The sequence below is a fragment of the Culicoides brevitarsis genome, chromosome 2 (assembly GCF_036172545.1).
Source record: "Culicoides brevitarsis isolate CSIRO-B50_1 chromosome 2, AGI_CSIRO_Cbre_v1, whole genome shotgun sequence".
In the NCBI taxonomy this organism is placed as follows: domain Eukaryota; kingdom Metazoa; phylum Arthropoda; class Insecta; order Diptera; family Ceratopogonidae; genus Culicoides; species Culicoides brevitarsis.
In genome coordinates this window covers 229,416-252,604 of record NC_087086.1, presented here as the reverse complement: position 1 = coordinate 252,604, position 23,189 = coordinate 229,416, and the positions used below count along the sequence as shown (strand labels likewise).

Here is a 23,189-nt window from a genome sequence, read left to right as displayed (position 1 = left end):
CATATTTTATAAGGAGACAGATTAAAAAGAGACAAAAAATATTTTTCCAAAATTTTTAGAATTTTTTTAAATTGCTGTTCAAAATAAATTTTATGAGAATACAAATGAAAACAAGATAAAAAGAAAAAAAATTTCAAAATTTTCAGAATTTTTATTTTTCATGAATTTTTGTGCAAAAAATGGAAGAACCAAATTGAAAAAAAAACAAAACAAATTCCAAAATTATTTTTTTTAATTGTTGAATAAAAAATAAAAATGCATCAAATGCGTATCTTGAATGCTCTCATTTCAATGGCCCCATGTACATTCTGTAATTTCTCAAAAGATAAACAACTCGTAATATAAGAATTAATCGTGCATTTTTCTTTATTTAATTGTAAAATACGACAACTAAAAGATTAAAAATGAGTGAAAAGATGAGGGAATTGCGAGAGGAGTCTCGTAAACGTAAAAAGCTGATTGCACAGACGGTAAATATGCAAAAATTTTGAAAACAAACATTCTATTTTATGTTTCTGAATTTTAGCTTGGAATTGAGGTCGATGAACTGAAACATGCATTAGGGACTGCGGAAGAATCTTATGGCAACAAATCTCGTAATTATGATGACGATGAGGCAAATTCTTCTAAAAAGTCGGCAGCTGAAAATGTTTTCTATCGCGATTCGTCGCAATTTCTCAAAGGAACTCAAAGTAGCAATCCTCACAATGATTATTGCCAACATTTTGTCGATACCGGGCAACGTCCTCAAAACTTTATTCGTGATGTAGGCTTACAAGATCGCTTCGAAGAATATCCAAAGCTGCGTGAATTGATCAAGTTGAAAGACGAATTGATTTCAGAGACAGCAACTCCTCCGATGTATTTGAAAGCAGATCTAAAAACATTTGATTTGACGTCGATGGGCACAAAATTCGACGTAATTTTAATTGAACCTCCGTTAGAAGAATATTTTCGAGGAGCTGTTGTTGCTTCAGGTGCGCCAAAAAACTTTTGGTCATGGGATGAGATTTTATCATTGGATATTGGAGAAATTGCAGCGCACAGAAGTTTCATATTTTTATGGTGCGGAAGTTCTGAGGGATTGGATATCGGGAGAAATTGCCTTCGAAAATGGGGCTTTCGACGTTGTGAAGACATTTGTTGGATTCGAACAAACATTGAGAATCCGGGACATTCTAAAATATTGGAGCCTAAAGCTGTTTTTCAACGAACAAAGGAGCATTGTTTGATGGGCATCAAAGGAACTGTTCGAAGAAGTACAGATTTTGACTTTATTCATGCAAACATCGATATTGACTTGATCATTTCTGAAGAACAAGAATTCGGAAGTTTGGAAAAACCCGAAGAAATATTTCACATCATTGAACATTTTTGTCTCGGAAAACGTCGTTTGCATGTTTTTGGGCGAGATTCAACAATAAGACCCGGTTGGGTAACTATTGGTTCAGAATTGACAAACTCGAACTTTAACAGCGATGTGTATGCGAGTTACTTCGATGGAGGAATGACAACAACTGGATGTACAGAGCGTATCGAAACATTGCGACCTAAAAGCCCTCAAAACACGAACAATGGAGCTCAACGTGGATCACGGGGAAGGGGAAGAGGAGGATTACGCAGTCGAGGTAGACCAAGATAAACTTTTTTTTTTTGTTTCGAATCAAATAAAGACATTTTTAAAAGAATTACCCAAGCTTTTATTAAATTTTTGCAATATTTTCTAAACAACGTTCCTTAAAGAACAAGTGTCTTTGCTTTGTTGCATCTCCAAAGAATTGTGTTATTTGTTTACTTTTTACTTTTTTTGGCTTTTCTTCTTCCTCTTCTTCGTCGAATTCAACGGAGTACGCCTTGTGCTCTAATGCTTTTGTCGCGGTTGACCAACTAAATCTTACAAGTCTTGGGAATCCAAAAACAGGTTCAACATTATCTAAAAATCGTTTAGTTGCGGGATCTCCCGGATATCCGCTGCCAAATCCTTCTTCGAGTTCGATTCCTTCGCGAAAACTCCATACTTTCAAAGCATGATCTCGACTGACTTTCGCACAAATACTTGCTGCAGAAACGATTGGATATGTTGAATCAGCTTTTTTTGCAACAGTAATTTTAAAGTCGGGAAAAATTCCTTTCAACTTTGCCTGATATTTTTCGGGAGGACCAACAGTATCGACATAAACTTCCTTTACATTTACGCCCAATTCTACAGCTTTTTTGATCAAATCGATTGCTGAACCCATGGAAACTTCATTGAGCGAATACTTTACACGGCGATTCATGCTTGTACTTATAACATTCGGTGAAATTACTTCGACAGCCCATCCAACACAACTCTTTGCATATTCCTCATTGTTCAAATCTACGAAAATTTCTTCTCTCTTTTCTTCCGTCAACTGTTTGGAGTCTGCACATCCGAGTGTTTTCAAAGCTTCATCTTTTTTCTTGGGACAAAATGCAATTCCATAAACCATTGGTCCAAGAACAGGACCTCGTCCTGCTTCATCAACTCCGAGAATACACGGTTCTGTTTTGCAAATTTCTGGAATGGTGAAATTCACAAAGCTCTTTGCATTATCTTGATTTTTGATCCATTCGCCTAAACCATCGAGAGACTCTATTTTCACGTAATCCATTTTTTCAACATTCATTATTTTAGTTTTAGTTTCTTTAAATATTCAGAGTAATTTAAGCAATATGATGAACACAAAAAAGTACCCGCTAAAACAATTTTATATCCGAGTGAGCAAGTATACTTCAAAATATATTGACATTTTGAATGAAAAATTATTTGAAAAAAAATTGTTAAAAAAGTAATAATTTATTAGTTTCGATTAAAATTTTTTTTTTTCATAAAAATATTATTTAAATAAATTAGAATCTAAAACATATGGGTCTCTGAATGAATAAAGCAGATTTTTTCAAAACCAACCATTCAAAAGGATTCAGATTGCACTTAAGTTGCCCATTATTATTGTTAAATTGATTCAAGAAATAGAATTTTGCTACTGTTCCCGATGTTTCCAAATCATTTTCAACATCTTTGACAACGGGTGTTTTTTCATCTACAACTCCGATTTCTTCTTGTTTTTGACTCTTAACCTTAATATCTTCGGGATCTGCCATATGATAGTAAGTTGAAATCGTACTGCTGTTTGTGTGAACGATCATTGCTTTGCCAAGTTGTTGCGCTTTTGTGATATATACAGGATTATTTGTATTGTCGATTCTCTTAAATGGCGGAATTTCGTATCTATATGGACAAGATTCTTGAATAACATCCAAAACAAATCCTCTCAAACCGTTCGGTTGATATCCGGAATTACGATAACGAATAATTTTCGGCTCATATCCCCATTGAGTTGTGTAAACTAAACCACTTTTGCATCCGCAAACACGTCTACCATCGACCTCTAAAAAGTCATCGAAGCATTGGAAGTTATTACCATGATTGAAGAACTTGAACACAATTCTGAGACGACAAATGTTGAGATTTGCCCGTTCAATGACGAAGAAACAATCCGTTGGTCGTCGATTTGTCGCAGGAAAGTTTGGAGAAACTAAGTAAAAACGACGATTTCTAAAAGTATTACGACAACATTGCTGCGGAACTCCAAACTGAGGAATCAGGGGAAATCCAGGCGGCGGATAAGGACTTAATTGAGGCAATTGTTTCTTAATTGGAGGCGTATTTGGAATAAAATTATGATGATTTTGAGGATATTGATGATTTGGATGGTAACCAATTGGGTAAAAAGGATTATTTTGAGGATAGTGAGGAAATAACGGGTTGTATGAAGGGCAACAAGGAATTTGGAAACAAGGATTTTGATGAATTGGAGGAACAGGTTGAATTGGTCTTGATGTAACAGGCGGCGGAGGTAAATACCCGTTATTATTCCAATCTGGCGGAGGGATATCCTGACGATTGCTCGTAAATGGAGGCAAAACAGAGGGTGCAATATTAGAAGAGGCTGGGCGAACAGTATTTATTCCAATTTCTGATTCTTTATCGTATATTGGAAAAACTGTTGTTCTCGATTCAGAGCTATCATCTCCATCTAAAATCAAATATAATGAGATTTTTTTCATTTAAAATTTAACAAAACCTACCATTGATGCAAGGCAATCGAGAAATCAACAATTGAAATCCTTTTCTCGTCTCATATCCATCTGTCACAAGCTTAATTTTTAACACACCCGCCTCCGTTTCGTATTTCTTTATGCCTAAAACTTGTCCACATAACGTGTCTTCATTTCCAACCTTGACGTAATCTTTGGAGCAGTTACGTGATGGCTCAACGTCAAAATCAATAAATTGTACGTGAAAATAATTTCGACAAACAAAAGGAGCCATCAACGTATATTCGCATTTCAAATTATTTTCATAATGATTCGGATATCCCGGAGATTGTATCAAATGTTGATTATCGCGAAATGTTCCGCCACAGTTTGAATTAATAGCAACGTTATTCTGAAGAGCCGATGTTACGACACGAGAATAATTTTCACGAATCATTTCAAAATTTTGATCATCACGACGATCCATCGCAAATTTTGTGTCAAACGGATTACGAACGATAAAAAAATCTTCGGCATTTCCAAAAACTACTAAGTAAAATATTAATATTATTTTCGGTAACATTTTGCTCGATCGTTAAGACAACAGTTTTCTTCAAAATTCAATGCAACACTAAAAGCTTTTAACTCGAAAAAAGAAAAAAGTTACAACTTTACTATTTGCTTAAATTGTTTAACATATTTGTCGTCATTTCCTTTACATGGCTAAGCAAACAACAAAAATATGCGGTTTTGACTATTTGACAACAGATTATTAATAAAATAACGAGAAACAAAAGTGACAAATTTTGAAGCTTATTGCAATTTCCTGTGAGAATATATGTAAATTTTTGCCAACCCATCATTTGCTTGAGACCCATATAGAATTGTGAAAGTGACATCTTCTTATCGTTATCAATGAAGAAATTGTCAGAGGGAAAAATGAAAGTGTTTCTTTTATTGCTACAGACAATTTCTTTCTTAGCTAAACAAACAAACAGTTCAGTTACAATTCATTGTTTAAATATTGCTCAAATATTGACACAATTCAATTGGTTGTTTTTTTTCTGTCGACAACCAAAAAGTTTGTGTTACTTATGTATGATGATTCATAAAAAAAATTTAAAAGAAATTATTTTACTTCTTTCTTCAAGGTCGTTAAAAAAACATGAAAGTTGAGAGTTTCCATTCTTAACGGTTCTTCTAGATTTTTCTCTTTGATATTCGAAGATCCCAAGAAACAAGACAGTCGATTTGATGTTTGACGTCTCTCACAGGCATCATCCAAACAAATCGGAAAGTCTCGAAGATTTTTCAATTTTAGTTTAATTTTCAAGGTAACTTTTCATTTCTCACACAAAACACACGTAAAATAGGCAATATGAAAGCAGCAATCAGAAGTATTTTGAAGGGAGTTGAGAAAGTAACAGACATTTGCTCGGATATATTGACTTACGAAATTAGAAATGGCTTTTCGATGACAGGTACAAAGATGGAAGATGGTTTTTGTGCAATTTCTTTATGAAAGTTTTACTTAATTTTTTAGATAATCATCGCAACATAAAAGGATGGTGTCGTGATTTGCGACGCAACACTAAAAAAATCAAGGCTGCAAATCGAAAGTACTTGGAGGAAGTGCTTAAACTAAAGAGAAATTTGCACGACTCTGTTATGCAGGAAGAGGTTTACGAATTTTTTTTGGATGTAACGCAAAGTTTGATATTATATGTGAAAAAACTGACAAAATCTATCCGCCCTTTCATTTTGAGTCTACGAGAGGGCAGAAGTTTTTCGATGTTAGCGGGACGTGCACAACGCATTGATCTACTCAAAAGTATGAAAATATTTAAAACGAGCATCATGGAAGTGATGAAAACCTTCTTTAAGATTATCGATCGTACGAGAGAACTTGAATTATGTAGTTTATCGGCAGGCTGTAAACAAAGTAGCAATGCTCTATCTTCATCAATAGCTGCTGCTTCATCAACATTAGCATCCAATCATATCTTAGATCAAGTACAACATATGTATTACGAGGAAAACAATAACTTATAATTTCATTTTACATTCGCTTGTCATCAGTCTTATCATCTTAAATTATTACTTTTTATTGTAAAAATAATTTAAAATTTTCCAAAGTCATATGCGTTCAAAACAAAATAATTTTTAAGTTGTATTTTAAGATTGAAAGTTTTACAAGCCTTTCGGGTAAATAAAATGTCTTTTAGTAAAAGTGCAACGTTGTTTCATTATAATTTACATTACCTTGAAGCTCCAAAGAAAAAACAATGTTTTGATTTATTTATTTTATTTTATCTCATTTTTATTAATGTCTATCTTTTGTTGTATTTTTAAGTTATATTTATTGTTATTATTCCGACACATGACTATATTCTTGTTTTATTGTGTATATCTTATTTTTATTCATATATTTTTATTTGATATCATATTATTATTTTTTTTTTAAATTTTAACATATTTCGCATATAGTAACACTGGCGCATGTTTTTCCAACAAAAAGGCTGCTGAATTCGATTTAAATTTTAAATTACTTTATATTTTTAAATATAGATATTCTGTTACGTTAATAAATATATTACTGTATAATAATTTAATAATTTCTTTTCGCACAACAATAACTTTTTTTTTTTTTTTTGAACATTCAAACATAATTTTTATCAGATTTTGATTTGTTTTTAATATATACTTAGTTGTTCTTAAAATGAAGAAGCAGCACACTTTTTACATGATAGCAGCAATTTGTATAACAAATAAAAGTAATATCATTAAATGAACAAATAAACAAAAACATCTCATTGGAATGTCTAAATTTTGTGTTAAAAATATACTTTTTTTAAACATTATATTACATATAATAAGGTTCAGTTATCTGTATAAAGAACAAATTGTTTTTAATGTAAAAGATGGCACACTAATTAGCGCACATTAGTTTTGTTGTAAATACTAAATATTCTCGTATAGAGTTAAACAATTAATATTTTGGTTGAATTCTAAATATTTGCAAGTCCCTCAATGATTATTTTATAAATTAATTTTACTGATAGCCACAACGTTTTAATGATAGGTGTTATTAATAATAATGATTGCTGTGTATAGTCTTAATACATATTTTTGTTGTTAATAATAAGAGAAGAGTCATGTATATCGATTACATGGATTTATAATTCACTTATCTCATAAGGTTTAATATATTTATATTATATGATATTCTCATAATTTCGTGTCATTTAATAATACATGGTATATTACTTTTGTAATTTTCGCTAAAATTAACTACTCATTTGTTTGTTTTCTTATTTATTTATTTTTAATACAATATTACATCAAGACTATTCAAATTCAACACCCTATTCAATAGTTTAAATTTTTAAATCAATCATATTTGTTGTTTCTACATAACGCAAGCCAAACATAATTTTAAAGATATGAGTTGTTTGTGTTATATATATTTAATTTTAAAAATTGCTTTGATAGGCAAGATAGTGTCTTTCATAGTAATAATGAAAATCAAAAAGTAAAGAGAATTTTTGGATAGATAAAAAATGGTATGAAAGTGTTTTTTTTTTTGTATAACGTTATCTATCATAGTTTTTTTTTATTATAGAGTATACGATATATCATAATGTTAATAATCAGCAATAGCTCATGAAATAACAATAGTAATAAGTTTTTAACAATGCTTTATGTCAACTCTTTTAAGAGTATGAAATGACTAACTTTCTTTAAAGTGGTTATAGACTGTACGTTTTGTATAAGATAATAGAAAGTTCCAAGTAAGCAATTTGCATACAAAAAATTATGAGGATATAGAAGTGCAATATAAGTCAATTTGAACTAATAAGAAAGGATATACAAATTTCAAACTTGGAATATCATCATATTCATATAGCAGGTTTTTTTTTAATTTAAACTAGATTAATAAATTTTAGTTTTTTTTTTAAATGTTTTTGTGATTAGATTTTAAGGTATATATTTAGATTTTGTGATATTTCTTGTCGTCAACAATACTTTTTAATATTCTATTATGTGTTTCTTTTCGTAATTTTAAAGATACATATTTAAATTTATGTAGATACCATGTGTGTGTCCTTCTTTATAATATTATTTTTAGTTACTATTATATGTACTTTATTATTGTTCAGATAGTGTGGGTTCCTTTGCTGGTTTATTTTTGTTTTTCTAAATAACTCTTTTTATTTATGTATGGTATTTTACTTTAATTTGGTTTCTTTTCAACTTTTGTGAGTATATTATATATATATTTATATATTTTTTTTTAATCAATAATATAATATGATGGTCTGCATGTCAGACAGAGTTAAGGTGAAAAGCAGATGAGAACTAACGACTTAAACACTGACAATCTCTGTCCAACACACGTTATATTAAATGTTTAAATACTTTTTACTATTTATATGTACTATATATTTTATAGAATAGAAGGCGCGTGAATGTGTACTTTAACCGATTACAGATTAGCTGGATATGATGATGAAAGGTGAATAAATTAAATGAAAGTAGAAAAATTTTGAACGTTAATGTTTTATTTTTGTAGAGAGAACAGTGTTTGACAAATTTTCGTGTAACTTTTACAATAGGAACATTTATAAATTAAATATGTATAAAAATCAATCAAGAGAACATATAATGAATGTATACAAAAAACAATAAAGAACTAAAAAAATCTGAAGTATAAGATGTATTGTGTAAAGTCAAAATTGTGAGTTGTGTGTTTTGTCAGACCTCCTCGCTTTTAGTTTCGTAAAGAATTTTTCTTACCGGATGCAAAAGGACCAACATAGTTGCTTGGAAATAGTCCAACAATACCGTTTAATTCGCCTCGCCACCATTCTGGCTCGTCTTTACCGAGAACCGAAATGATATCATCTTTTTCAAACGACAATTCATCATCATTTATTGCTTTGTAAGGATACAAGGCGATTACTTTGTCTATATAAAAAAAGAAAATTTTGCATCATCTTTTATGATATTCAAAGAATTTTAAAAACAAAACTTACCAATGATAACTTCACTGTACTCTATTTTTCCTGATGAAACAGGCGTTGTTCTCCCGCTGATACGCCCGCTTTGCATTAATTTAACGTATGTAGCAGGAAACCAGCCTACTTGTCTCCGACGTCCTTTAGCCTAAAATTAAAAAAAAAAATTAAAATTAAAACAAGTTTTTTGAAAAGAATAGTATAAAGCAACATACCTGTAATTCTCCTTCCCACCATCCTGAATCTGTCTTTTTACGAATCATAACGAGTTGTCCTTTTGCAAGAGAAAGTTGTTCTGAGCTTGTTGCTTCGTACGTTGCTATTGCTTGAGCGACTTCTCCTTTTAGACGCCCGCTACGTTGACTCTGAAATCAAATTGAAAATTGATATCGATCGTGCTATCATGATTATAATGTTCAAAATATTACCGCTGAAGATGTTGATCTGGATTGTGGTCTTACATAATCAGTACTACTCTCACTGACTTTTGGTTGTGTATTAATTTGAGAAACTTCGGAATCGACATCCGTTTGGTTTTGTAATTCTTGGGCAGCTGCTTCGAGCTGTTGTTGTTGCAACGATTGTTGTTCATTGTCGTGGTTCATAACTTGCTGATCGTTTGTGTTTTGTGAAACCGCTGACGTACTGTTATAGTCCTGTTCGCCATAAGAAAAGAAAAATTTGTATTCTGAATTTTTGCTCAGTTATTGTTAAAAACTTACATTATTCACTGTAACTGTTCCTGAAGTAGTTTCAAGTTTTTGCACATAGTTTGATGGAAACATTCCCGAGTTTTCACCCAATGTTCCTGTCCACCAATCTCCATTCTTGCTCGTTACAATAATCGTATCTCCTTCATTAAATACTAAATCTCCCGGTTCAGTACTTTGATAACTATATACAGCTACATAATAATCAAGGTCTCCATTATATGCGGTTGTTGTGTTTTCAACAGGCTCAATTGTTTCCGCAATTCTAATCAATATAAAAATTGTAAAATATAGCAACAATAAGGTTAAGCGACTACAATAATCTTAAATGTTTTTGATTTCCTCCCAAATTTAGTTTTTTATAAAAAAAAATTGTTGAAATTCCGTAATTCAATTTTGACATGATACCTCAAAAATTTTGAATAAATATTTTAAGTTATATTTTTGTCAACGATCACATTCCATATGAAAATCATACAAAATCTAAGTAATTATAGAAGTTGGATTCTAAACTGAACTGAACTTATGCAAAATTTTATTTCAAAATCTTTCGCACATTATAATTTTCTTTACTCCTCGATATTCGATATCTTTTTTTCTTAATGTTCAAAAGGTCTATGAAATCAAAAATATTTTTGATATTTGTTTAATATATTAAATATTGAAAAAAAAAACAACTAAAAACGTCTCTTACTCTGCATTATTGTCATTATAAGTTTGTTGGTCATACGAAACTGTTTCATCTTCAACTTTTTCAACATACGTTTCGGGAAACCATCCTGTATGTCCATTTATTTCTCCTGCTAACCATCCAGGCTCGGCATTTTGGGTCAACGAGACCTGATATTAAATTAATTATATCGAAAAATGTTTACTGTAGTTTTGAATAATTATTTTACCATAACAATATCTCCGGGTTGGAATGAAATCTCGTCTTGATTTCTTGCGACGAATTCGTAAACAGCTCGATATTTAACATAATCGCCGGGCGCTTCATGAGAAGTAGGCACAGTTGTTGCAGTGTTTGCCGTCGCTGATGGTTGTATAGTTGTTGAAGTGCCCCACGAATTGCCTGTATCCCAAGAGGAGGTGATTGATTCATTCTTACGATTGTGTTTGAGTTCAAGGATCTGTTAAAAATTAAAAATATTTATTATTTAAAGTACTTTTGTTTGTAAACAAAATTTTACTTGTATTCTTTCAACATCGTATTCATTGTAGAGAGTCTCACATGCCGTTATCAATTCAGAGAGTTCTTTCTTTAGTTCAGTCAATTGTTCCTTATTACTATCTATGTCAGACTGTTTGGTATTAATTTGTTCACGAATATCCTCTAATTTATCTTTGAGTTGTTTTATTAAGATCTATGAAAAAAAAATGTTTAACTTTTAATTATTCGAATATTTGCATAAAAATTTACTTGTTTGTTAGAGAACGCTGCTTGAATTTGTTCCTGATTAGCAGCATCGTTTGCTTGCGTTGCTTTTGATTTAGCATCTAATTTTGCCTTTTCCTGACTTAATTGTATGAGACGTTGATTCTGTTCCTTAATACGTGCTTTGAGTTGAGCCATTTCCGACATTTGTGTATCTCGGGTCGTTCGCATTCCATCAATTAACGCCTTTACTTTGGTTACGCCTGCACGTGTATCGCAAATTTTTTGTGTCACATCCTTGACCTATTTGAAATGAGAAAAGGTTTGTTTTGTATATGTTGAATTTAAGTGACGTCATAAGTTTGCAAAGTTTACGTCATACCTTATCATTTAATGTTCCCAATTCGATTGTTAAGGATTGATTCTGAGCTTTAAGTTTAAGGACTTTTTCTTGTTCTTTTTCACGTTGCAACTCCATTTCAGATAATTTTTGGTTTTCCCATTCTGTTTGTCGCTGTTTCTCCATTTCCCTGTTCAATAGATAAATTAAATGAAATTTACCTAATTTTTTTTTCAAATTTCAGTGTTTTTACCGTCTTGCTGCTTCTTTCTTTTCAAGTTCACGTTTTCGTTGCTCTTCTCTTTCTTCCTCAAGTTCACGTTGTCTTTGCAATTCACGTTCACGTTCTTGCTGTGCTTTTAATTCGGCTTCAAGTCGAGCCTTTTCTCGCTTTTCAGCTTCTTCACGTTCTTTACGTTGTCGCTCTTCCTGTAATTCAAAAAAAAAAAAAAAGATTTATTTTTTTTTCTTCTTAAACAATATTAAAAAATCTAACCAATTCTTTTCTTTGGGCATCCTCAATAAGCTTTCGGCGTCGATCTAATTCAGCTTGACCCTTATCAAAGTTTTCTTTACGTTTATCTTCAAATGAGTCTGAAATCAAAAATTAAAATTTTATAAATTGTCTGTAAAGAAAATTGATAAAAGGGAGAATTTACTTTGTGGTAATCCCATGTCACTTTCGGAAACAGCAACAGAAGCACCTTGAGATGATACAGAACCATGTCGAGATCCCGCAATTGATCCGTGACGTGATTGAGCTTTTCGAAAAGAAGGAGGTACAAGATCTGGCGGAAGGGTTGTTGGAATTTTTTCGCCTTGTAAAGCCTATAATATATATATACAACATAAAAATACATCGTTCAAAACAGAAAATTAAAAAAAATAATTACCAAATCACATAAATACATAGCAAGAATAAATTCTTCACATCCCAATCGACCATCAGAATCCATATCAGACAAAGCCCAAATTTGCGCTAATGTCAATTGTGGTAATTTTGATTGCATCAAAATACCGCGGGCTTGAGCTCCTGTCAAAAATCCGCTTCGAGTACGATCTGTTGTGTTAAATAATTGTGTGTACTTTAACTTTGCAGGTCCTTTAATTGCCCATTCGATAGTTTGACCATTTGCTGATACGCTAAAATATACAAAAATAAAAAATATATTATTTTTTTATATGCATAGTTTTATACATGAAAATTATTAAAAACATGAAAAATGACATTTAACAAACATAACTTACGGAGATTCAATTGATGGAGCACGCTCAGAGATCGACATTGAGCGACTTTGTGTTCCGCTTGGAGGCGTTGGTAAAGCCGGAATGTTTGTTGGAACAACTGAAGCGGGTATTGGAGCGACAGATTGTACAGGAATATTTTGTTGTAATAGCATAGATTGAGAGTCCTGATGTATTAATGCGGGTTGCGGAGCAACAGCTTGCATTGGAATTTGTTGAGAGCTTTGAACAACGCCTGGCAATGAGTTTGGAACAGTATTTATCATTGCAGGAGCTTGTGTTGGCATTGCGTATGCTGCTTGTTGTTGAACCATAACGGGTTGTTGAACAATTTGTCCAACCATTTGTTGGTTAGGCATTACCATTTGTGAGGGAACAGTAGCTATCATTGGAGCTGTTTGCATTTGTGTTTGTTGTTGTAATATATTTGGAGGAGAAGGAACAACAGGGGGAACATGAGCTGTCGTTGTAATCGGTTGACCAGCTTGAATTAACGGTTGTGACGGAATAACGGGTTGAGGAGGCATTACAGGACGTCCCGGAGGATGTGCAATAACTCCTGAAACAGTTGCGTATTGTTGATTCATAATTTGAGGCTGAGGAGGAACAGGCGGAGGAATCGCGCCATGAATAGCTGCAATTGATCCGCTTGGGCTCATTCCCGTTGTTGGAGTTCGCGTCGGAGTTCCGCCTACTGCAGCTAAAGATGCCAATAATGTTGGAGGTAATACTTTTGGTATCTCAAAACCCCGTAATTTCAAATTTATCAACTTGCATGCGATGCTAAATTCATTAACATTCATTTTTCCATCAGCATCTGTATCCGCAAGAGCCCTGAATTGAAAAATCGATTATAAATTTATTCTAAAAAGCATAAATAACTTGAAAATTCTTACCATATTTGCCCAAGGATCAATGGAGGCAATTGCGATTGAAGCAAGAAGCCTTTAGCTTGTGCTCCTGTAACAATTCCATTTACAGGATTCAGCGAATTGAATTGATCATGGTATTTCAATCGTTCTTTGGCAGTTATCACGAACGGATCTACTGCACTCATTTTGCTATGCTTTGTTTTTATATCCACACCCTAAAAACGATACACAAAAATGTTTTACTTCAAAAACATTGATAAGAGCAAAAACATGAAAAAAATCCATCATCATCATCGTATATACAAATGAGCAAAAAAAAATCTCATCCGCCCATTTACGACGATATTTATGAATGTTTCACTTTCAAAGTGATTCAGCTCTCTTTTCACGAAAACATAAACTTACCTTATCCGAAATTTAGTCTAAAATATCTTCAAAATATTCTGAAATTTAAGTTTTCCTTCAGACTTTTCAGTACTATCAATTTATTGATTTTCTTCCTTCGAAAATGTCAAAGATTTTCGTCCCAATACACAGTTATCTATTCAAATGTGTATGGGGAGTCGGCAATATTCTCATTCATAAAACACTTAAATTATCAATGAAAAGTATCTACAATTGCACTGTTGCGGATTCTAACACTTCTCAAAATGCTTTGAGAAAATATTTGTGAAAAAAAATATTTAGAAATTCAAAAAAAAAATCAATGTAAGAGTTTGAAACTGAGTAATGAGACGCCACTGAACATACAGGTGCAATTTGCTTATCAATTTTCTGTCTCGTGAATTTCCTAAATAATAAATTTTCCACATAAAATTAGCACAAACAAAGAAAAGTACAAAGCATTTGTTGAATCCTTAGCTTGTAAACGAAACATCCGTGTCTGCCGAGAAACAAAAAATCCCTTATTTAATTTAGAAATAGATAAAAGAATAATACAAATTTAATAATTCTGACAGAAGCAAATAAAAAATGCCACGTACCTTCGTAGCTGCATTACAGAAGAATTTTTAAACATTTTATGAAAATTGCTAACAATGCTGATTTAGTTTGCAAATTCATCGAATTGCTTTGAAGTGAAGATTAACGATTTTGGATATCCAATTTGCCTCATCGTAAAGTAACCAAAATATTGCGATGATATTTCTACTGTTGTTTCTAAATGTATTTCTGAACACTGTTTTCATTGCGGATGCCTATAAAGTTATTTATGCAATAAATGCTGGAGGAGACGAGCATCAAGGAAGCGATGGGATATTTTATCAAAAGGACCCGTTATCTGTAGGAACAGCGTCAGATTACGGCAAAAATCTTCTAATGATAGGTCGAGTCTCGGAATTGGATGAAATTCTTTATCAAACAGAACGATATCACAGCTCTACTTTCGGATATGACTTACCTGCGAACCAAGATGGAGAATATGTGCTTGTACTGAAATTCTGTGAAGTTTATTTCAATGCACCGAATCAGAAAGTTTTCGATGTCATTTTGAATGGCGATCATACAGTTGTTGCCGATTTGGATATATTCTCCCTCGTAGGTCGAGGAACAGCACACGATGAATATATTTACTTTAGTGTATCTCGAGGAAAGTTGTACTACAAGGAGGAAGAGAGTGAAATTCGCAATGGCAAAATACGCATTGAATTCATCAAAGGTTACAGAGATAATCCGAAAATTAATGCAATTGCTCTCATCAAAGGCGACGTCGAAAATATTCCAAAATTACCGCCATTAAATGTTGATGCAAGTACAGAAGCATATGCTGATATTGCATCTGACGAAGCATCAGCAACGTCGTCGGAAAAAACTGCCTCACAAAACTCGAAAGAACAACCGTCCTCGCAACAAAACAAGGTGAGAAAAACTAGCGGCCCAAAGCAACCAAATCCTTATTCATTGGATGAGAGTTCAATGATGCTACCAATTTTCGTGGCACTCGGTCTCTTCATACCTCTTCTCTTTTGTCTCTGTAAACTTTGAAATGTCCCCTTTTTTTTATCAAACACAAATTGCATTTGTTTCCTATAGTATAACGGGTTGTTTTTCTGAGAAGTTAAATTTAATTTTTACGACGCAAACCTAACACATGATTATTAAACTTATAAAATCTTAAAAACGTGTTATGATAAATAGTCACTGTAGTTAGAGAAATTCGCAATATCGTATTTAATATATGGGTGATCTTTGTTATTTTTAGAGTCTATCGATTTTATTATATTTTAAATACTTATTGTTTAGATGCGAAAGATATGTTTTTCTCCTTGAAACACTTCCCATTTCTTCCCTCTGATTTCGTGTCTTCCAGGCGAAATATAATATCTTTCATTTTTTTAAAGCAATTATCGGTGATAAACTTGGGTTGTCTCATGCTTTGTTGTCCTGTTTCTTATATCTTTATTTATTACTTTCTTTTAGAATTTATTTGTTTTAAGTCATATTCTGACAGTGATTCAATCTGCAATAAATATAGTTTTTATTCTAGCATGTAAATATTTAATATATTTTTTTTTTGTCATTTGAATTCAAAATTGTATTTTTCATTTCGTACTTAATAAATGCACAATACCGATATCCTATGAGCAACAAAAATCTAACACAACAAAAAATTAAATACAGTAAAACAGTTCTGCTCAAAAATTTCTCTATTAAATCGCTCAAAAATTTGAAAAATTTTCGTACTATTTAAAACTTTCTAATAGTCTATAAAATGACACACAAAATTATTGTAAGTGCAGAGTGATATTGAATATTGTAATATTAATAATTATTTGATGGTATAAATTTATAATTAATTAAAGTTAATGTAACAAAACAAATTGAAGAAAATAAAGAAAATCTGATTGATTATTAAAATGATTCAACGAAAATTCTTTCAATTATTTATTATTTTTTTTTTTTTCAAGAAGAAAAACATTGAAAAACTTTTCATGATTGCTTTATTTAACAGATGTATAATCAACTAAATCTAACAATTTATGGGAAATATCATTAAATATATTCTAAACAAATATGTGTATAATATTTCTGCGGAAACACTTTTCATAAAATTATGAAATTAATTTAAGGTACTTAGGTTGCGATTATTGACTCTTTTAAATGGAAGGAAACGAATTTGATGGAACGTAAAAAAGTTAAAGCTCTATTTAATTGCTAATGCTCCGTTCGTCTGTTGTCTCCGTGGAATCGACGAAGAATGAGATCGTTGATTTGACTCTTTTTCCATCAGATAGTGATAAACATCCATATGATTTGCTTGTCGTGCGATTTGTGCAGCTGTTAAATTGTCTTGATTACGTTGCAGAACATTACAACTTCCTGTGGCAATAAGTTGTTTTACTACAGCTAAATGCCCAAAAAGAGCAGCGGCATGTAAGGGTGTCTCGCCATTCGGAAGAACTCCTAATTTCGGCTTGTATTTTAATAATTCATGTACGACATGAGCATGTCCTTTGTGACTTGCTTTAAAAAGAGGCGTAGCTCCATCAACTCGAACAGAATCAACAAATGCGCCGTGTTGAAGAAGCGTTTTCACTATATGATCGTGACCCATTTGCGCAGCAATCCACAAAGGAGTTGCAAGATCATGACGTTTTTGATCGGGATCTGCGCCAGCAGCTAACAAGAGAACAAGAACGCTTTTGTGTCCATTTTGGGCTGCGATAAATTGAGGAGATGCTCCATCCTAATTGAAAAAAAAAATCAAAAAATTCAAAAAATTTCAACTCAGTTTTACAATTTTACCTTCATCGTTGTTCTAACACTTGCTCCGCAACTTAATAATTCTTTTACCATATTAACATGACCTCCTTGACAAGCAACGAATAACGCTGTGCCTCCATCTAATGAACATGTATCAACTTGGGCGCCGGCTTTCAATAAAATTCGAGCAACATCAACAAAACCTCCTTGCGCAGCAAAAAATAATGGCGTTGTTCCGGTCTAAACGATAAATTGTCGTTATGTTATTGAATATAGTTTGTATGTTATTGAATTACCAATAATTCTATCAAATGATTCTAAATTTAAAAAACAAGTCTATCACATGAATGCTTTACTCATTTATATACATGCAATAAACAATCGATAATGCAAATTATTTTTGTGTAACAAAGGTCGCATTACATCGACAATACGATATTACTTACAATTCTTCGAGCATTTGGATCAGCTCCTTGTTCTAACAGTTCAAGAACACATTCACGATGTCCTCCAGCTGCTGCCAAAATCAGAGGTGTCGTAAAATCCTAAAAACATTACAAATTAATGCATTACATTGACCATTTCTTCCCAGTTTCTCGTAACTTAAGTTAACAGTATCGAGATATTTCACACAATTATCATAATTATGATACCGTTACAAGTAAATTCTGTCATTCTTTTCTGTGTGCAACTCGCACTCAATTATTATCATCATTACTGTATCTCTTGTCATTTAATAACATGGCAAGAGTGACACAGTTTGAATTTAAGCGAGAAATGCAATGATTCTCGCAAACGATGGAAACAAACACAAAGAATGAGACGAAAATGTGATCAAATAACGAATGATTACCTCATCTCTGCTGTCAACATGTACTTTGCCGCTTTCAAGCACTTTTTTAAGCAATGCAACATCGCCTCTTAATGCTGCCAAATGAAGTTGAATGTCTGATAATGTTTCTTTCTGCAAAACAAAATAAAAAAGATGATGAGAAAATTAAAGAAATGTTCATATAATACTGCAAAAGAAATCATGCAAAATTTAAAAAATTTCAGATCACAAAACTTTGGAAAGCTTCAAAAAAGATACCTGATCTGAATGTCAAATTACTTTACAAGGCAATTTTGCTAAGTTTTTTCTAAACGTCTTAAAAACATAAATTGCTGCTCCCACGATGTAACAAAAAACAAATTTATGCCATTATTTCGTATTACAGACAGAAAATTAAACCTTTTATTTTAACAAAAATTCATTTTTATTGTCTAACATCGACGGAATTAGCTGTGGATTATCACGCAAATACTTTTGTTTATGAATGGATACGACGAGGGTGATCAACTAATATAAAAATAAAAATGAAATTGACCTTGAAAGTGACACATTTTAACATACATGTGAGAGTTTTTTTTTTATTTTTTTAAAAATCTTTGCAAGAATTAGTTAGAAACTAAGATAAAAAAAATAATTCGAAAGAACGTTCAATTATTTGCATCTTATTTTTTTTTCTCCAATTACTAAAATTCATTCGAAAGACGTTGTGATTTTGACCTGTATTTTATCCTGTATAATTTCCTTCTTTATTGTTATTCTGACATTTTTCGAATTCAATTTAATCATTTCTTTTACTTTGATAGCTTACTTATACTTTGATACTTATTACATCATAGGCTATATTCTTTGCGAACAAACTAAACATTCGGATGATGTTAACCACATTTAAGGGTTCGCAGTTTTCTGTTCGAGAATTTCAAAACAAATTTGAAAAGTTTACATGATTTTGTAATATCAAAATAAAAGTTTAAAAAAAAATAAAACATTTTACAATTTTGAAATTATTGAAATTTACTTTTTGCATGATTTTTAAGTAATTTTTTTATTTCCAAATATATAAATATTTGTTGGAAAATTTGCCTATTTTTATCGATCAATAAATTTTTTAAACTTTCACAACAAATTTTACATCCTTTGTAATTTCTGAATCATGCTCGAGCAGACTCCGCATAAACTTTTTCAAAACTACGAACCCTAAAATCAATTCACGACGAACGAATTCCAGCCAATTACTAAAGTATTTTGTTTTTCACGTTCATTCGTTCGTTCTTGCTATAATGAGGTTGGTGTGACAATAATAACAATAATATTAAATATATATTTAGTTTACAAGAAACAGAAAAGCCAGTTAATTTCCGTCAAAATCAATCAAAGTATTGATATCGTATTGGAAACGTAAAAAAAACGTAATTTTTATTTTGAAAGCCCATCTGATGATTTTCAAGCTTAAAATTGATCAAAAATCATAAAAAATTGATTTGGATGTCTTTCTGATGGTTCATAACGTTCAAAATTGAAAAATAAAAAATACGTAAAAAATACGTAATTTTCATTTTGAAAGCATATTTGATTATTCTTAAGCTTGAAATTGAACAGAAGTTATGAAAAAGCCTTTGGATGTCTTTTGGATGGTTCATAAGGTTCAAAATTAAAAAATAAAACATACGTAAAAAATACGTAATTTTAATTTTGTGAGCACATTTGATGGTTTATAAGCTTAAAATTGAACAGAAGTTATGGAAAATTTGTTTGAATGTCTTTTGGATGGTTCATAAGGTTCAAAATTGAAAAATAAAAAATACGTAAAAAATACGTAATTTTCATTTTGAAAGCATATTTGATTATTCTTAAGCTTGAAATTGAACAGAAGTTATGAAAAAGCCTTTGGATGTCTTTTGGATGGTTCATAAGGTTCAAAATTAAAAAATAAAACATACGTAAAAAATACGTAATTTTCATTTTGAAAGCATATTTGATGATTATTAAGCTTGAAATTGAATAAAAGTTATGAAAAAAGCCTTTGGATGTCTTTTGGATGGTTCATAAGGTTCAAAATTAAAAAATAAAACATACGTAAAAAATACGTAATTTTCATTTTGAAAGCATATTTGATGATTCTTAAGCTTGAAATTGAATAAAAGTTATGAAAAAAGCCTTTGGATGTCTTTTGGATGGTTCATAAGGTTCAAAATTAAAAAATAAAACATACGTAAAAAATACGTAATTTTCATTTTGAAAACATATTTGATGATTCTTAAGCTTGAAATTGAATAAAAGTTATGAAAAATGCCTTTGGATGTCTTTTGGATGGTTCATAAGGTTCAAAATTAAAAAATAAAACATACGTAAAAAATACGTAATTTTCATTTTGAAAGCATATTTGATTATTCTTAAGCTTGAAATTGAACAGAAGTTATGAAAAAGCCTTTGGATGTCTTTTGGATGGTTCATAAGGTTCAAAATTAAAAAATAAAACATACGTAAAAAATACGTAATTTTAATTTTGTGAGCACATTTGATGGTTTATAAGCTTAAAATTGAACAGAAGTTATGGAAAATTTGTTTGAATGTCTTTTGGATGGTTCATAAGGTTCAAAATTGAAAAATAAAAAATACGTAAAAAATACGTAATTTTCATTTTGAAAGCATATTTGATGATTATTAAGCTTGAAATTGAATAAAAGTTATGAAAAAAGCCTTTGGATGTCTTTTGGATGGTTCATAAGGTTCAAAATTAAAAAATAAAACATACGTAAAAAATACGTAATTTTCATTTTGAAAGCATATTTGATGATTCTTAAGCTTGAAATTGAATAAAAGTTATGAAAAAAGCTTTTGGATGTCTTTTGGATGGTTCATAAGGTTCAAAATTAAAAAATAAAACATACGTAAAAAATACGTAATTTTCATTTTGAAAACATATTTGATGATTCTTAAGCTTGAAATTGAATAAAAGTTATGAAAAATGCCTTTGGATGTCTTTTGGATGGTTCATAAGGTTCAAAATTAAAAAAATAAAACATACGTAAAAAATACGTAATTTTCATTTTGAAAGCATATTTGATGATTCTGAAGCTTGAAATTCATTAAAAATCATGGAAAATTGCTTTGGATGTCTTTTGGATGGTTCATAAGGTTCAAAATTAAAAAATAAAACATACGTAAAAAATACGTAATTTTCATTTTGAAAGCATATTTGATGATTCTTAAGCTTGAAATTGAATAAAAGTTATGAAAAATGCCTTTGGATGTCTTTTGGATGGTTCATAAGCTTAAAAATTGAAAAAATAAAAATGCGTAAAAAATACGTAATTTTTATTTTGAAAGCCCATTTGATTATTTTGAACCTTAAAATTCATCTTGCAAATTGAGAGATATAAGAATACGGATATTTTATTTAAATGTCTTTTTGTCGATTCTTTACGATTGAAACTATTAAAAAAATATACGGGAGTTTTCTTTTAATGGGATATATCTAATGAATAGTAATGGAAAAATGGTAGAATAATATAATTGGCGCTTCAATTTTTTCGTATGAAAACAGTTACAGACAATAAAAGAATAATTTTTACACGCATTTTGTTGTTAAATATAAACATTAGTGATTACCTAATAATTCCTCTAATTAAAGGCGCCTGTTCAGTTGTTCTTACTTAACATTTGTAACTACTAAACAGTTTACGATGACATAATATGAAACAGTATTTTGCTGTAAAATGTCATTATCGCTAAATATGTAGACGAGTAAAATATCCGGAAATTGTAATTTAAAAGTTTAAAAGACATATCTTTTAAAAAATTGCAAAACTCATTTTTAGAAAGGTAGATTTTTAAAAATGTCATTTTATCTTTCATGAATAAACATTTAAGCCTGAATACAGTTAGAAACTCATTCAACTTTCAGAAATATGTAAAGAAGGTGTTATCTCGCGAAATATTGGAAAGATTAGTTGTTTTTTGGATAGTATTAAAAGAAATATAAAAATTTTCTATTTTTAGCGAATCAATAACAACCTATCTATTAATAAAACAAGGCGCGTAATCAATTTTCAAAAAATGCTATTTCCAAATTTCAACATACCACAGTCATTAAATTTTTATTTATTACAACACATGTACATATGCGATAAAAAATTATACAAATGTTGGCGTGATAACGAAACAAAATTATAATTAAACATGATAAGCGGATAATTGCGTATACAACCATGCATAAAGGTAAAAACTAAAGGCGTTAATGACTGACGTTAAACTTTTATGTCAAAAACAATTTACTTCCATGAATATAAATTCCAAATTTGACTTTTACTATTTGATTATAATATGCATTTCGTTACCGCCGCTAATTAAGGTTGATGAACGTAGATTTCAAATGCATATAATTGCATGTAAGAATTTTTGTTGTAATGAATTTTTGTATTGTTTACATGCAATTGCAATAAAACCTTAAAAATTACTTTGCAATACTAAGATAGACGAAAGTGAAATGCACGAGAAAAATATAATTCTCACCTTTAATGACATGATTCACAAAATTGCAATAAACTCTTATCACTTCAGATTATTACTATTTTAATGTTCATTTAGCAGCACTAATCAATAATTCAAATCCATTTTTTGTACTTTTTACCATAGGTTTACATAACTTTCTTGTACATATATTTATTATATAATTGGAAAAATATTGGTTCAATTATTCCGGGATTATTTTTGAGAGTTTTCTTTTTATTGTTTTATTTTATAGGATAATTTACTTATTATTGTTTTTGTTATTTATTTATTTTTTTAAAAATATTTTATACTGTTTTATTTTTTTAGGAGGCTTTAATTTAAAAAATTTAAATTTTTATTATATTAAAAAACAAAATAAATTAATTAATACAATGTGAATAAACAAATCAACTTTAAGAGCAACACAGAAAAATGTTTTTCTTTTTAATTTTTAATCAATAACAAAATGCGAAATAGCTCTACACCCAGCAAAGTCTCAACTACGAATGACATGTTAGAATGAACATTTTGTGCTCTAATGAATA

General features: G+C 30.6%; 6 protein-coding genes and 1 long non-coding RNA gene across 7 annotated transcripts; 3 read left to right on the top strand and 4 right to left on the bottom strand.

Annotated features, from left to right (window-relative positions):
* Positions 1–320: 320 nt before the first annotated feature.
* Positions 321–1,682, top strand: LOC134831255 (N6-adenosine-methyltransferase non-catalytic subunit). Its single transcript, XM_063844935.1, has 2 exons — positions 321–470; positions 527–1,682. Exons 1-2 carry the CDS (start codon positions 405–407, stop codon positions 1,640–1,642), a joined length of 1,182 nt encoding a protein of 393 aa, XP_063701005.1. The 5' UTR covers positions 321–404; the 3' UTR covers positions 1,643–1,682.
* Positions 1,683–2,725, bottom strand: LOC134831256 (ribonuclease H2 subunit A). The gene has a single exon (XM_063844936.1). It carries the CDS (start codon positions 2,646–2,648, stop codon positions 1,704–1,706), a length of 945 nt encoding a protein of 314 aa, XP_063701006.1. The 5' UTR covers positions 2,649–2,725; the 3' UTR covers positions 1,683–1,703.
* A 146-nt stretch (positions 2,726–2,871) lies between these two features.
* LOC134832488 (uncharacterized) lies at positions 2,872–4,534 on the bottom strand. The gene is made up of 2 exons (XM_063846529.1): positions 4,111–4,534; positions 2,872–4,058 (listed from the first exon to the last, which is right to left on the bottom strand). Exons 1-2 carry the CDS (start codon positions 4,514–4,516, stop codon positions 2,872–2,874), a joined length of 1,593 nt encoding a protein of 530 aa, XP_063702599.1. The 5' UTR covers positions 4,517–4,534.
* Positions 4,535–5,327: 793 nt separating this feature from the next.
* Positions 5,328–6,289, top strand: LOC134831302 (uncharacterized). The gene is made up of 2 exons (XR_010161990.1): positions 5,328–5,540; positions 5,603–6,289. It is a non-coding gene; the product is annotated as an uncharacterized LOC134831302 (long non-coding RNA).
* A 1,778-nt stretch (positions 6,290–8,067) lies between these two features.
* LOC134830321 (intersectin-2) lies at positions 8,068–14,118 on the bottom strand. The gene is made up of 17 exons (XM_063843763.1): positions 14,025–14,118; positions 13,644–13,834; positions 12,751–13,581; positions 12,396–12,645; positions 12,162–12,330; positions 11,999–12,096; positions 11,756–11,931; positions 11,545–11,692; positions 11,208–11,465; positions 10,978–11,151; positions 10,687–10,917; positions 10,482–10,627; positions 9,800–10,052; positions 9,506–9,733; positions 9,293–9,442; positions 9,096–9,225; positions 8,068–9,027 (listed from the first exon to the last, which is right to left on the bottom strand). The coding sequence occupies exons 2-17, from the start codon at positions 13,802–13,804 to the stop codon at positions 8,831–8,833; spliced, it is 3,600 nt and encodes a 1,199-aa protein (XP_063699833.1). The 5' UTR covers positions 13,805–13,834; positions 14,025–14,118; the 3' UTR covers positions 8,068–8,830.
* Positions 14,119–14,382: 264 nt separating this feature from the next.
* Positions 14,383–16,438, top strand: LOC134830612 (malectin). Its single transcript, XM_063844154.1, has one exon. It carries the CDS (start codon positions 14,757–14,759, stop codon positions 15,600–15,602), a length of 846 nt encoding a protein of 281 aa, XP_063700224.1. The 5' UTR covers positions 14,383–14,756; the 3' UTR covers positions 15,603–16,438.
* Positions 16,439–16,557: 119 nt separating this feature from the next.
* LOC134831092 (ankyrin repeat domain-containing protein 29) lies at positions 16,558–23,118 on the bottom strand. Its single transcript, XM_063844738.1, has 5 exons — positions 22,666–23,118; positions 18,175–18,285; positions 17,768–17,866; positions 17,364–17,561; positions 16,558–17,304 (listed from the first exon to the last, which is right to left on the bottom strand). The coding sequence occupies exons 1-5, from the start codon at positions 22,675–22,677 to the stop codon at positions 16,762–16,764; spliced, it is 963 nt and encodes a 320-aa protein (XP_063700808.1). The 5' UTR covers positions 22,678–23,118; the 3' UTR covers positions 16,558–16,761.
* Positions 23,119–23,189: the final 71 nt, after the last annotated feature.